Source organism: Mustela nivalis (assembly GCF_964662115.1).
Source record: "Mustela nivalis genome assembly, chromosome: 6".
NCBI classification, from domain to species: domain Eukaryota; kingdom Metazoa; phylum Chordata; class Mammalia; order Carnivora; family Mustelidae; genus Mustela; species Mustela nivalis.
In genome coordinates, this window is record NC_139025.1 from 86,364,358 (window position 1) to 86,378,898 (window position 14,541).

The 14,541-nt window shown below is 42.1% G+C and overlaps 1 protein-coding gene across 6 annotated transcripts in view; it reads right to left on the bottom strand.

Moving 5' to 3' along the window:
* EIF2AK4 (eukaryotic translation initiation factor 2 alpha kinase 4) overlaps nt 1-14,541 on the bottom strand; it is a 109,550-nt gene that overhangs the window by 59,363 nt on the left and 35,646 nt on the right. For 4 of the 6 annotated variants that reach the window (XR_014312988.1, XM_082735534.1, XM_082735536.1 and 1 more), the window contains 3 exons: nt 10,316-10,431; nt 7,169-7,326; nt 4,816-5,351 (listed from right to left, as the gene is read on the bottom strand). Coding sequence is in view for 5 of the 6 variants with exons in the window: in XM_082735534.1 (XP_082591660.1) it covers nt 4,816-5,351; nt 7,169-7,326; nt 10,316-10,431 (810 nt within the window). In the remaining variant the exon portion in view is untranslated. The remainder of the gene's footprint in view (nt 1-4,815; nt 5,352-7,168; nt 7,327-10,315; nt 10,432-14,541) is intronic. The other 2 variants (XM_082735537.1, XM_082735538.1) reach the window with 1 other exon arrangement.

The window sequence follows — 14,541 nt, forward strand, 5'->3', positions numbered from 1 at the left end:
CCAAAATGCACTCCTAAGCGAATACATGCTGACCACTGGGAGTAAGTGGGGCATCAAAAAATATATAGTCTTTAGAAGCAGGAAGACTTACCTTGTGGAATAGGTTTTTTTTTTTTTACAGGTTTAATATAGCCCAACTTATAGGGGCACCTGGGTGGCTCAGTGGGTTAAGCCTCTGCCTTCAGCTTGGGTCATGATCTCAGGGTCCTGGGATCAAGCCCCATACCAGGCTCTCTGCCTGGCAGGGAGCCTGCTTCCCCCTCTCTCTCTGCCTGCCTCTCTGCCTACTTGTGATCTCTGTCAAATAAATAAATAAAACCTTAAAAAAAAAAAAAAAGCACAAGTTAGGAATTTGCACGTCCACTGAATAGTGTAATGACCTCCCATCCTACATTAAGCCTCTCCAGGGACCAGTGAAAAACAAAGCTTTCCAAAAGGAAAGCAAATCTGACGGCTGATTCAGGTTTGGGCCCCAATATGAGAAACTTAACATCATGATAGGATGTAACTTGTTAACAGTTGACTACTTTTAAAAAGCCCCACATTTTATCATATACCTCATTCCTTGAACCTTGTTTGTTATTCTATTAAATCACTTTTGCCTTCTAATGAAGACAAGCCACACCTTTAACCCAGTGGTTCTCAAGGTGGGGTCCCTGACCAGGAGCATCAGTACCAGTAGGACCTGGAAATTTCTTAAAAATTCTATTCCAAACCTATCCTAGGAAATCAGCAACTCTGGTGGTCGGGGCAGTAATCTGTGCTTTACCAAGGTGTCCAGATGGTTTCAATCCAAGCTCAAGTCTGGGAACCACTTTTCTAACTAACCTAAACTGCTTGTCTCTTATGACAATGACCCAAGTAGCACCACCCGGTAGCACCTGACCCTAATTATCAATAGTGTATTTCAAAGAACCAATTATCACTGTGAATTCTGTACTTATCACCTATAAAGTGATGGCAGTTACCACTGCAAAGCACTCCTAATTGCATACCTTGAAATGGAAAAGACCACAGTAAAAGCATTTGTGTAAGATATGGTCCCCCCAAAAATTTAAGATTAATTTTAACTCCACCAGTAAAACAAAAAACCTTCTCTGTGCAAATATTAAAATATTACTGATAATGATAACCCCCCATCTCTCTCCAATTCCTCTCCTCTCATGTCTTGTCATTCCAGACATTTTTCTATGCATTTAACACAATCTTATAAAAAATAACAGAATTGCTTTGTGGATATCTTTTTTTTTTTTTAAACTACATCATCTTACATTATCCTCAACTTGCTTTTTTCATTTATCATGCAAAAGTTCTGTACACAATTCCACGTTGGAAGGGCTGTGGCAGTGGGGGGGGACCACCAAACCACCAAGCAATCCTCCAACGTCAGTTGGGTGTCCTACAATTCTACTCAATCTGACGCAATCTACCTGGAGATAGCATCAGACCATCAGACTTCCAACTTGAGGACTCGGTCCCTTAGGACTGACTCTCAACCCCTTGCCAATCACAACCTTGCTTTCAACTAACCAGCTAGAGACTGGAGATTCCAACAACCCCCTCCTCCTTGGGTTCAACTGGTCTGATGTGTGCTTCACAGAAGTCGGAGGAACATTTTATTTACCAGAGTACCAGTTTCTTATGGAAGGATATATGGCTCAGGAGCAGCCAGACAGAAGAAAGGCAGCGCCTCTGTGTTCGCCAACGGGAAACTCTCCAAACCCAACCCTTCTGGAGGGGTTTTTATGGAGGCTTCATTATATAGGCATCACTGAAGAAATCACCACTGGTGATCGATTCAATGTCCAGCCCTTCTCTCTACCCGACAGGTCGGGAAGAGGGACTGGAAGTTCAACCGCTCTAGTGATGGGTTGGTTCTCTGTCAGCTCTCCGGGCAACTAGCCCTGGTCCTCAGGTGAGTTCCAAAATTCACCTCATTAACTTAACAAGAGACAATGGTTTTAAGAGCTTTAACAAAGTCAGTCATTAAGTTCTGTGTCTCAGTTGTCTCAGTTGTGTCAATTGCAAAATGTTACTAAGAACAGCATGTAGAGAAAAAAATCCAGGGTTGGTGGGAGGTGCGTGGGGGATGGGCTACATGGGTGAAGGGTATTAAGGAGGTACTTGTGACAACCACTGGGCATTATAAGTGTGATGAATCACTAAGTTCTATACCTGAAGATAATTCTACACTATATGTTAACTAACTGGAATTTAAATAAAAACTTAAAAAAAGAAAAGAAAAAAAAAAGGCACTGAGGTTTTTATTGGCCTCAAGTTTCCGAGCCAACTGGAAAAAAAAAAAAAAGAGCTCTGTGCTTGAAACAGGGGTGAAGACCAAATATATATTTCTCACTATAAATCACAGTATTATACCATGTGTCTTAGAGATCTTTCCAAGCCAGTACTTCAAGATCTTTTTGAGCTTACCAGAATTTACTCACATTATATACACATTCTCCTACCGTTGGTCATTTAGATTATTTCCAGGCTCGGGTCATGACCCTGGAGTCTCTAGATGGAATCAGCGGGGAGTCTGCTTCTCTCGCTGCCCCTCCCCACCTCATTCTCTTTCAAATAAATAGATAAATAAGTAAAATGATCCATTTTATAAGGACAAACCTCAAGGTAGAGAGCTGAAGTACTCAGCTAAGAAGGGGTGAGGGTGGGACCTGAAACCAGCTGTCTGCCTCCAGGCTGGGGTCCTTCCTGTCAGAGACTGATGACGGAGCAAAACCTTTTTCCAGAGGATAGTCACCAAGAAGTAAAAAGGCAACAACAAATGAAATGTTGCTATGCTTATGTTGTTGGTGAATGATTTTTTTTTCTTTTTTTATTGGGGCTGGACAGCAAAGGCAGTAAAATAATACCATATGTGCCCCTCCTTCACCTAGTCATCCATCGAATCAGTCTAGGATGAGACAGGAATATACAAAAAAGTCTAAAGGACAACCATGTTACACAGAGTGAGAAATAGTGCCAATCTCAGGTTCAACAGCCCGAGGGCTGAGCAATTCTCTAAGAAGAAAATGAGCTACGGAATCTGTCACTTTTCGGCTAAATGTAAGAGATACGTTGCACATCAACTTCCTAGTGTTGTTTTTTAAAAATACATAATGCTATCTGCTAAATTACCTTTGACCAATAAAGAAGCCAAAGGTGACATTTTGAAGAATGAAATGTGCCTATCTTTGGTTCTATTACTGTATTTCTATTGGTTTCCTTTTAGTCAACTTCATCCGTGCATTTAAATAAAAAAATCTTTTTAAACACTTTTCTCATTTATTTGACAGAGAGAGACACAGCAGGAGAGGAAACACAAGCATGGGGAGTGGGAGAGGAAGAAGCAGGCTTCCCGCTGAACAGAGAGCCTGATGCGGGGCTTGATCCCAGGACGCCGGGATCACCACCTAAGCCACAGGCAGACACTTAATGACTGAGTCACTAAGGCGCCCCTAAATGAATATTTTTAAAGTTCTTTTGCATTTAGAAGAAATTGAAAAAGATTTCCTTAGAAATCTTAAGACATTTATATACTCAAAGGAGAGAACACAGTATAAAGAATCAAAGTTGCCCTCTTTCCATGACTGTATGTGTATCACGGCTGCTTTTATTTTACACAGAAACTATCTTATTTAAACAGAAGTGCAACTACTTTCTGTAATAGGTCATGAGGGACAGCAAATAACACTCTGGCTCGGGTCAAGTGGCATTTGGGATGGCTGGGAATAGGAAAAACAATGTAAAGGGTAAAAGATGTAGGAAGTGGATAAAAGTGAATGGCTGGGAAAAAGAAAGTAAGAAAGAAGACATGAGCGCTGGGAAGGGAGGAAACCAGTCCAGCTCACCTTCTGCAGGAAGGCTGGACCAGGGCAGTGCCTGAAGAAACCCACACTGAAGGATCTTACTTCTTCTTTAACAGAGAAACTGAGAGAACCGAGGTCTGGCTTGGACAGAGCTGAGAGGCAGGGCTCAGCGGAAAAGCACTGAAGGGAAGGACCTGGACAAAAACTTTAGGCCCCGTGTGAACCTTTCAGTAGGGAGTCTCTCAAAGCAGTCAGATGTGGCTCTGTAATAAAATGTGCACCTGGAATTTACAGGTGTCAAAAGTCCTATGGCTGGTGCTTGGAAGTCACTGCATTCTATCAGCTGGCTGAAGGAGACATGGCTAATCAAGAATGGTTTAGAAGAACAAGGGGCAGAACGGTGATTCTCTTAGAGCTGTTTTTAGATAGGAGGTCTTGTCTTTGGACAAGGACCCAGCAGGTAAGGTAGACAAAGAGGGTTTCCATTTGGAGTACCTGGGGTATTTCTCCCTGTAGCAATTCCTGTTAACTTCCTAGATTTACCAGGCACTCCCCAGAAGCAGTCTGAAAAGCTACTACTAAGCCTGGGGGAATTTAGGAGATGTGCAAGTGAAGGGAATGATAATGGTCAGCCAGTCAGCAAGAAATCAGAACCTACATGGCAGAGAAAGGGTTGGAAGAACGAAGAATAAACTTCAATCCTGTTCCTCACTTTTAAGCTTGAATACATCACTTAGATGCTGAGCACATTTAAGCACAATTACAAGTTCCAGAGTAGGGGCGCCTGGGTGGCTCAGACGGTTAAGCATCTGCCTTGGTCTTAGGTCATGATCTTGGGGTCCTAGGATCAAGCCCAGCTTCAGGCTCCACTCTGAGCATGGAACTGGTTTGTTCCTCTCCCTCTGCCCCTCCCCCTGTTCATGCACCTGCTCTCTCTCAAATAAATAAATTTTTTTTTAAAAAAGTCCAAGAATAAAGTGCAATTAGGGAGAATCTTAAGGATACTCACTTCTTCAGAAAATCTCGAAAGTCAGCTGGTAAGTCATGAGGGATGGTCACGGGGTACGCTCCACATTCTTGTCCTTGGCTGAGGAAGAGCAGCAGAAGACCAAGACACCAAACATCCCCTTTCTTGCCCGTTTTATAAGGTAAGGCACTATCACTAAAACTAACTCGGCTTTGTTCAAACACGTCCTCCTTGCAAATGTCTGCTAGGCGCTTAGAAATGCTGTAGTCCGTAACCTTGACATTGCCGTCTGCGTCCACCAGCACATTTGATGCACGCAGATCCTTGTGCACCACGTCATTGCTGTGCAAATACTCGAGGCCCGACAAGAGCTGAGCTGCATATCTGCGGAGCTGATGCACGGGGATGGGGCCAGAGTGGCTCAGGTGTGCGGTGAGGGAGACCCCATTCACGTGCTCTGATAAAATGTCCACTATGATGGAGTCATCTTGCTCTTTGAGATTCATTGCAAAGTAGCGTATGACATTTGGGTGGCTCAGTTTTACCAGTGAGCTGAATTCCGTCTCTGCCCCTTGAATCTGATGAGGAAAAACATCACCAAATAATACTGCATTGATCAGCATTCACTGGTATTTCATTTCAAAAGTAAAATATTTAAGGGCATCTGGCTGGCTCAGTTGGAACAATATCCTGGGATTGAGCCCTGCATCAGGCTCCCTGCTCAGTAGGGAGCCTGCTTCTCCCTCTCCTACTCCCCATGCTTGTATTTCCTCTCTTGCTGTCTCTCTCTGTCAAAAAAATAAATAAAATCTTAAAAAAAAATGTAAAATATTTAATAGAAAATGTACTTTCAAAGGAGAAGGAATATGTTCTGAACTGTATCCCCCCCTAAATTATAAGGCCAACCTAATGGTTCATAAAGATCAAAGCAATTTAATTATTTCTCTACTACTGTGATCTCAAAATCTAGCATACAAATACTATAAAATTGATGAACAGTTTTTTTTTTTTTTTTAAAGATTTTACCTATTTATTTGACAGAGAAAGAAAGAGTACGAGAGAACATAAGCAGGGGGAGCTACAGAGGAAGAGGGAGAAGAGGCTCCCGACTGAGCAGGGAGCCTGATGCCAGGCTCCTTCCCAAGGATCGTGAGCTAAACTGAAGGCAGACGTTTAGCCAACTCAGCCACCTGGACACCCCAAAATTGATCACTTTTCTCTGTTTAAGTAGGCTACATGCCCAGCATGAAGCCTAATATGGGGCTTGAACCTAAGACCCTGAGATCAAGACCTGAGACTTAAGTGTCAGATGCTTAACCTACAGAGTCACCCAGGAGCCTGTGTCAATGGCTTTTAAAAGCAATTTCTCTTGCTGTAAGGTCAGCAAAAAACAAAAACAAAACTATTCCAAACCAAAACAAGAAAAAAAAAAAAAAACAATTTTTTAAACAAACTTTCCTGATGGGGTACCTGGTTGCCACAGCGTGAAGCTCTTGATTTCAGGGTTGCGTGGGTTTAAGCCCCATGTTGGATATACAGATTACTTAAAAATAATAAAAAAGATCTTAAGAAAAGCCTTTCCTGATTATAAAGCATCAGTGTTAATCTTTTTAGTAAGTTCTAACACAAATGGAAAAAAACCCACAAATGACCTATACAGTCACTACCCAAAGACAACCATTATGATTTCAGTGTATTTACTTCCAGTTTTTCTATCATAAATACACATTTCTAAACACAGTGCTTTCCTACTGTTTGTAACCTCTTTATGTCACTGTGTGATATACAATGTTCAATGTTCTTCTTAAACTCAGAATTATAGATTAACGTTAAAACTGTCCAGTCCTGGGGCACCTGGGTGGCTCAGTGGGTTAAAGCCTCTACCTTTGGCTCAGGTCATGATACCAGGGTCCTAGGATCGAGCCCTGCATTAAGTTCTCTGCTCAGCGGAGAACCTGCTTTCCTCTCTCATTGCCTCTCCAACTATTTGTGATCTATCAAATAAATAAAAATCTTTAAAAACAAACAAACAAACAAAAAACTGTCTAGTCCCCTAAAATTCAGTTCTGATGCAAAGATTCCAAAAGATTACAGAAAACATGAGAATGAAGAATATTCAGTCCCAGCTGGGGACAGCTATTCATGTCACAAAAGAGGCAGAGAAAGGCGGTGCACACAACAGTCTGACCATGTTTTGTGAGTGTTATGATAGGAGCAGCAAGGGGCTGAGAAAACTCTGGAAAGGGGAGCGGCCCCCCACCATCCCTCTGGTTAAACAGATCTCCTACCACTCTGGATCATCTTTGCTAGCCAATCAAATGCACAGCTCTTTTGTCCTGTCATCTTGTCAAGTTCAAGGTGGGGGCTCTGCTCAGGGGCCACCTTGGATGCCCACCTGCTTTTTGCACTTATCGATCTTCTCCTTTTCTTGACTGGTGAGGAACGGACCCATTTTCTTCTGCCACTGAAGGACCCACTCGTGCAACAAGACAAAGCTGCCAGTGGCTGTTTCCAAAGCATTGTAAACTAACTTTCCAAGGGGCTCATCACTGCCTGCACATTTAAAGAAAATGTGATGAAATCTCACTGGTCTATTTTCTGTGGGGGTAAAGAAAGAGGGTCTGTATCTTCATGCATCCATTCAACAGTGGATACCATATGCTACCTATAAAAAATACGACTGGATGTAATACATGCTCTTTTGTAACCAAATTTTTTAGTATTCAACAACATATTCTGAACCCTCAAGTATTCATTTTTACAAAGGGACAATAATCAACCATGAGGTTTTAGTCTCAGATTGGTGTTTTCCTCTACGAGCCATTATTCACGATCTTCCTTCCATAACTGGCTCACTTCTGATGAAGCTGCCCACCCTCATGGAGCTAAATACCAACCACTGTGATGAAAGGAATTTGGAAATGGGACCAATCCATCAAGATCTTTCCATCCACGAAGGTAAGTATTAAAAACAAGTCTTAATAAATAACCTGGAAATCTGAATAGATCAATGATCTTCTGACTCCAAAATTTCAGTAGGTTCACCAAATACAAACTGCCCAATGGTTCTGGGGTAAGGAACCAGAAATGACCGTTTCAATTTGAAGCTAAAAAGACCAACACATTCATTCAGTGATGGGCATATGGTTTCCACTTGTACCTGGGAGAGCAAAATTTCTTTAACACCAATTTTCATTAAAGACTAGGATAGGAATGACCAAAAAATTAGAAATGGAGAAAAGTATCACCCATGATATCGTTCTTTTATTTCTCTTCCAGATCCCTCTACTTTTATTCTAATTTACCAACTCATAGCATATATAACAGCCTTTCTCACCCTTGATGCTAGGGACAGTTTAGACTAAAATGTTTTGTTGAAAAGGGCTGCCGTGTCCACTGTAGGATATCTGGCAGCACCTCTGGTCTCTACCCACTAGGTGCCAGCAGTACCCCTACCCTGATCTTAAACATGGAAAATATGTCCTTACATCCACAAATGTCCCCCAGGGGACAAAACCGCCCCCAACTGAGAACCACTGTTATACAGTATTTGGTCTTTTTCTCTTAGTATATAAATAATTGTTTTCCACGTTGCTACACTGTCTTCATAACAAAAAAAGTTCTAAAACAAATAACATTTTTTCCATTTAAAAACAAAACGTAACCCATATTTATAAGACAGAGTTAGAGTAAAAAAGACGTTGAGGGAATGTGGCTGAAACAGCTCAAAGACTTTTTAACTGAATAGCAGTTTTTACCCTCCTAGAAATGCTGGCAATATAAGAAATTTTAATGCAAATGATCTCTTATGCTAGTTTTAAATAATTCCTGACATTCTTAGCCTAAGGGGGAAAAAACCTTCATATGTGAAAATTTGTCAACCCAATTCCACCTGTGGAAGGTGGGGGGGGGTCTATGCAGTACACACGTGGAGACACCTGATTTTAATGTTTATGGGATGGAATGTGATGTTATTTACAGAAAGCCTAATTAAATGTGTGCATTACACAGTACAAGGTCTTGCAATATGTGTCTCCTTAATTGGAACCCGGTGGGGGTCTCCTAATTGCTGACTGCAAGGTTTTTTGGTATTGTCATTTTATCACCAACCTCCTCTTGTCACTTTTTTGTGATGCGGTAATAAAAGGGACAAATGAACACACTGCGATGAGACTGAAGGAAGTGTGTTCCCAGGAGATTTCTGATTGAGCCTCTATTATGTGCTAATGATCATTTGCACCAATGGTCTACATGCTTGCCCATCAGCTTTCTCTGCTTCTATGGCAGCTCTGAGTTGATGAACTCATTAACATTTGTTTTTCTTTTACAAAAACATTTCGTAGGAGTACATATTTTAAAAATTCAGACCTGTTGTGAGAAAGCAAAATAAGTAATTTACTTGATGGTTTTATTAAAAAACGTTCCAACTGCCAATGTGTCCCTAATGAGTGCACTAACTTAGGTAAATTGATCTAACGCGTACCAGTGGGAATAAGAGACCGAGCAAAGGTAATAAGCAGCTGAATTAATTTGCCTTCCTGGTTTCCCCATATTATTGAAACCATTGAGTTTTAGGTTGCCAATTTGGGAGTCTGAAATGTCTCTGAGTCAAGGACAGTCTCAGGTTCAAGGTTGTGAGGCTGTTCGAATGGCTGCTTTGTCTGCATACGGCACACTCTGTACACATGGTCCTGTACTGTTCGGGCTGCTTTCCATCAGCCAAGGTTAACTGTCTGGTTCATGGACTATTCAAATATTTGGTTTCCCTCTTATCTGCTGCTCCCTGGCAACGCCCCTGCCAATCTGTATCTCCTTAAAGGAGATGGGAAAAAGACACCAAAAGAAAGTAAATTCAATTTAGATAATTTGGCTGTTAGCTTTGGTAAGAACAGTCATGGGCTGAAAATTAAATTGTCCATTTCACTACATGCAAGTGATCCCTACACCAAGTAGCAGATGTATCTGTGTGGCTGATAAAAGATGTACATTTACACGTACAAAAGAGGTAGATACTGAAAACCTGATTTTGACATAAACAATTCAAATCACAAATTACTAAACCAGCTTTACTCCAAATAGCCATCAGGAGACAAAATTGCTGAGGAAGACATACAGAAAACAAAGTGCTTTTCCTGGTCGGGAATGCCAAGCAGGAAAATGCTATTCAGATGAGTATCAATATAAGAAAATTAGACTTGGTCATTAGAGATTACAGGCATTAGAACTCATTTCATTACACACATTCTATCAGCAATGTCAACCATTTTGGTTTCCAAAAGCTCTACTAATGAGAATAAGGACAAATGTTAAATTATCTTTACACTAATGGTATTTCCAAGGGCTTAGGTTTTTATTTCCATCTCACAGAAGGGAAAACCTGAGCGCTTTCTCATTCTGGTCCTCAGGCAACGGGAACCAGAACGACTCATGGACTTAATAGTTCTCCCTGCATCAGACAATGCAGTGTCCGTACCACCGTCCTCCTTCATGATTTAACTTTTGTTGTTAGAATAGCTTAAATCAATTTAGCTAGTTTACTCACCAATGCATTTCCCCTTGTAAACCATGAGCTGATCAGGACTACCCAGGGAGAAATACAGGACTTCACAAGACCCGGGAGAATCTTCACTACTACATACAGAATACTGACGTTCTCGCCTTAAAAACAAATTTGGACATGATTTTATTTTTTTTTTAAACTAACGATTAACGCAGGAAATTCTTGCCCCTCCATTTTCTCCTGTTTACCAGCCCATTCACCATCTCCACTAGGAATGGAGTTGAAGCGCTAATGGGATCATTAGCACTCTACTTTGTGGAGGTCTTCTCCATATGAACTCTACAAACCCCCTAATTCTATATTGGTGCTGTCCAAAAGGGGAGCCCTAGCCACATGAGGCTATTCAGATTTAATTAAAATGAAATGAAAAGTTCAGGGATGCCTGGGTGGCTCAGAGCATCTCGCCAGCCTTTGGCTCAGACCATGCATGATTCCAGGGTCCTAGGTTCAAGTCCCACATTGGGCTCCTTGCTTGGTGGGGAGCCTGCTTCTCCTTCTGCCTGCTGTTCCCCCTGCTTGTGTGCTCTTGCTCTTTCTCTCTCTCTCTGGCAAATACTACTTAAAAAAAAAAAAAAAAAAGAAAGAAAAGAAATTAAAAGTTCCGTTCTTCAATAGCAGTAGCCAAAATTTTAGTACTCAACAGCCACAAGTGACTAGAGAGCACCCTACTGGACAGCACTGATAAGGACCATTTCCACTGTTACAGTCCTATGGCAGTGATTTAGCTCAGTCCCACAGCGATTCCACATCTCTGAGTTCCCGTGCACCTGCACATGTGAAGAAAGCTGCAAATGGGGGTTTGGAACCTTACAAATTCCTCGTCTCCAGCTGCCCCCAACCACTGCCTGCTCTCATTCGCTGTCTTGTCTTTGGTATGTATTCTCTGCCATTCCCCTTTATGACTTCTCCATAATACTCAAAGCCCACCCTGTCCTCCCCTCTTCCCCATTTTCTGCTTTTTTTTCTTTGTGAGAAGCAGTAGCTGGGAAGCTAGATGATAATGCAAAAATACTCAGGAGATTATGAATATAAGAGAATAAATTGGCAGAGGATGCAGGGAAGAGGCAAAAGAGAGAGCTCCTGATGGTCAGGAATGGACACCTCTACAAAATGTTTTGATGAGGCACAGGGAGAGATCTCTAGAAAACAGACTCCTCACTCTAAGCCTGATCTTGCCTTCTACTTTCCCTGAGAACATGGAGCAGTGGGCACTGAAGCCCACACTTTTTTTGTTTTGTTTTATTTTATTTATATATTTGAGAGAGAGAGAGTGAAAGAGAGAGCATGAGACGGGGGAAGGTCAGAGGGAGAAGCAGACTCCCTGCTGAGCAGGGGCCCTGATTCAGGACTCTGGGATCATGACCTGAGCTGAAGGCAGTCGCTTAACCAACGGAGCCACCCAGGTGCCCAAGTCCACACTTTCTATTGTTTCCCCTTTAACGTTTCTTGGCATCTGCACCATTCTTTCTTTTTCCTAGACTCTGAAGGAGGACCGTGATCCTGTCCTCATTTCCATTCCCTACAGCCTCCTTGAGATCTTCTTGGTCCATCAGCTATGCCCTGCCTCCTGTATGTTCAGTCTGACCCTCCACCTAGGCTCCAGGCCCTCAGACTACAGCTCTCTCCCACTCCCTTTCCTCAATCTTGTGCTCAAACCCCCTTTTATTTTCCATTTTCAAACTTCTTTACTTGCTGTCTCTACTTCTGTGCCTTCTCCTGATTCCTCATTCTGCTGCAATGTCAATAAAATCACCACCACCCTCCCACCCACTCTCAATCTGGTTCCCCCCTTGGCTTCTTTTATTTCGGTTGGTGGCTCAGATATCCATTCTGTCCATGGTCAGAAACAAGTGCACCTCCCTGAGCAACCAGATCTCCATATAGTTGATCTCCAAGAACCACCCTCTCCTCTCCAATTCCCTTGCCCTCTTTGGGTCATCACCGACTTTCTCCTGGACACAAGCAATACTCCATTATTCACTACTCTCTCCACCTCCAGCCCTATGACTCTTCCCCTACCCGAAACCCCTCCCACGCTCTTGACAAGACCTATTATGATTTGAGTGTCTCGTATCATACATGTGTCTACATATTTGAAACACCAGGGAGGGGTACCTGGGTGGCTCAGTTGGTAGACGTCTGCCTTCGGCTCAGGTCATGATGCCAGGATCCTAGGATCAAGCCCCACATCAGGCTCTCTGCTCAGCAGGAAGCCTGCTTCTCCCTCTCCCAATCCCCCTGTATTCCCTCTCTTGCTGTCTCTCTATCAAATAAATAAATGAAATCTTTAAAAAAAAAAAAAAAAAGAAAGAAAGAAAAAAAGAAACACTAGGGAATGACTAATGTACTATAGTTCTATTTAAACTTCTGCTTCTAAAGTTCTTTGTGAAACCAAGGAGACACTAAAATTTTTGAAGAAAAACATAAAAGCAAAGGTTTAAAAGGATATGGAGGCTTAATAACATAAATTATCCAGAAGCACCTCCATAGCCACTCTGCTCTCTCCAAACATGGTAATAACAGACATTTCTTAACAATGTTTTAGAAAATCAATCACCATAGGATGACTGTTAAGTACAAACACAATGAGAGTTTCAAGAGTTCTGGTATGAAAAGATATATTACCATCAAGAGTGAAATAAAAATCAAGAGAATTTTAAAAGTGAAAGTATCAAGAAAACGAACAAAGTGGTACCAACAAGAATAAAATGTAATCATTACATTACAATAGTAGTAATAATTCTGATTAATAATAGTAGTAATCATTTTGAAGGATAAAAAGTAAATCTCACGGAAGTTTGAGGAGAAGGAATGAAGAGACAAAATCCAATGTTACTGATGTTTCCTATTTCCACACAAGAAATGTAGATATACTGGATGCTCATATCATCTATTTTGGACTCACCCAGAATGGAGTTTAGAACAAGCTTTAGGAACCTAATTCATTCATGAGTAAAACAGCTTCTGAACTCCATCAGAAATAGCCATCCCAGGGGCACCTTGGTGGCTCAGTTGGTTAAGCCATTGCCTTCAGCTCAGGACATGATCCTAGGGTCCTGGAATCAAGTCCCGTAAGCAGGGAGCCTGCTTCTCCCTCTCCCTCTGCCTCTCCCCCTGCTTGTGCTCTCTGTCAAATAAATAAATAAAATCTTTAAAAAATGATTAAAAAAAAAAGGCTTCCCACTGAGCAGGGAGCCCAATGTGGGGCCAGATCCCAGGACCCTGGGATCATGACCTGAGCTGAAGGCAGACGCTTAACAACTGAGCCACCTAGGTGCCCCTGAAGCCTTTAAGTTTTTTGTTTTGGGGGGCTTTTGTTTTTTTAGCCTTTAAGTTCTTTCTACTAGAATAGTGAGTGGTTTTCTGTTCTGTCCTTTGTTTTAATCAACAGAAACCTTTTGTTACTGTTTTTGTTTTTTTTTTGTTGCTGTTGTTGTTTTTTTTTATATATATAACCCATAGAAAAGGAAAAGCAGGGTGCCTGGGTGGCTCAGTGGGTTAAAGCCTCTGCCTTCAGCTCAGGTCATATCCCAGGGTCCTGGGATCGAGTCCCACATCAGGCTCTCTGCTCAGCGGGGAGCCTGCTTCCCCCTCTCTCTCTGCCTGCCTCTCTGCCTAGTTGTGATCTCTGTCTGTCAAATGAACAAATAAAATCTTAAAAAAACAAAAAAACAAAAAAAGAAAAGGAAAAGCAGAGTTGCCCTGGTTTAAGAGGCTGGAGACTCTCAAAGTGCCAAAAACACAGTATCTGCCCTCCTTCCAATCTTGCCTTCCTTCATCAGATGTTTAGTGAGCACCTACTGTGTGCCTGCCAGGGTCTGTTCCAGGAAAACACAGATGAGGCCCTTGCTCTTGTGAACTTAGGCTCTTATGAAAGGAGAAAGACACAAAAAAAGCTATCAAACGGAGATGTTCAGCTAGTGCTAAGTGCCATGGAGAAAAACAGGACCACAGAACAAGTGCCTAACCAGGGAAGTGGGGTCTCTTGAGGTCACATTTGTGGGGAGAACTGAAGGATAATAGGGAGCCAGTCCCATGAAGTACAGTGGGCCAGTGTCCCAGGCAGTGACAAAGAGGGGCCCTGAGATGGGAAGGATTCCAGTGTGCTCAAAGGATGAGAGATGAACATGACTGCAATGCAGAGGGAGAGGACTAGGACACAGCAGGATGGAGCAAGATGTGAAAACCACTCCTCCACCACTGCTTCT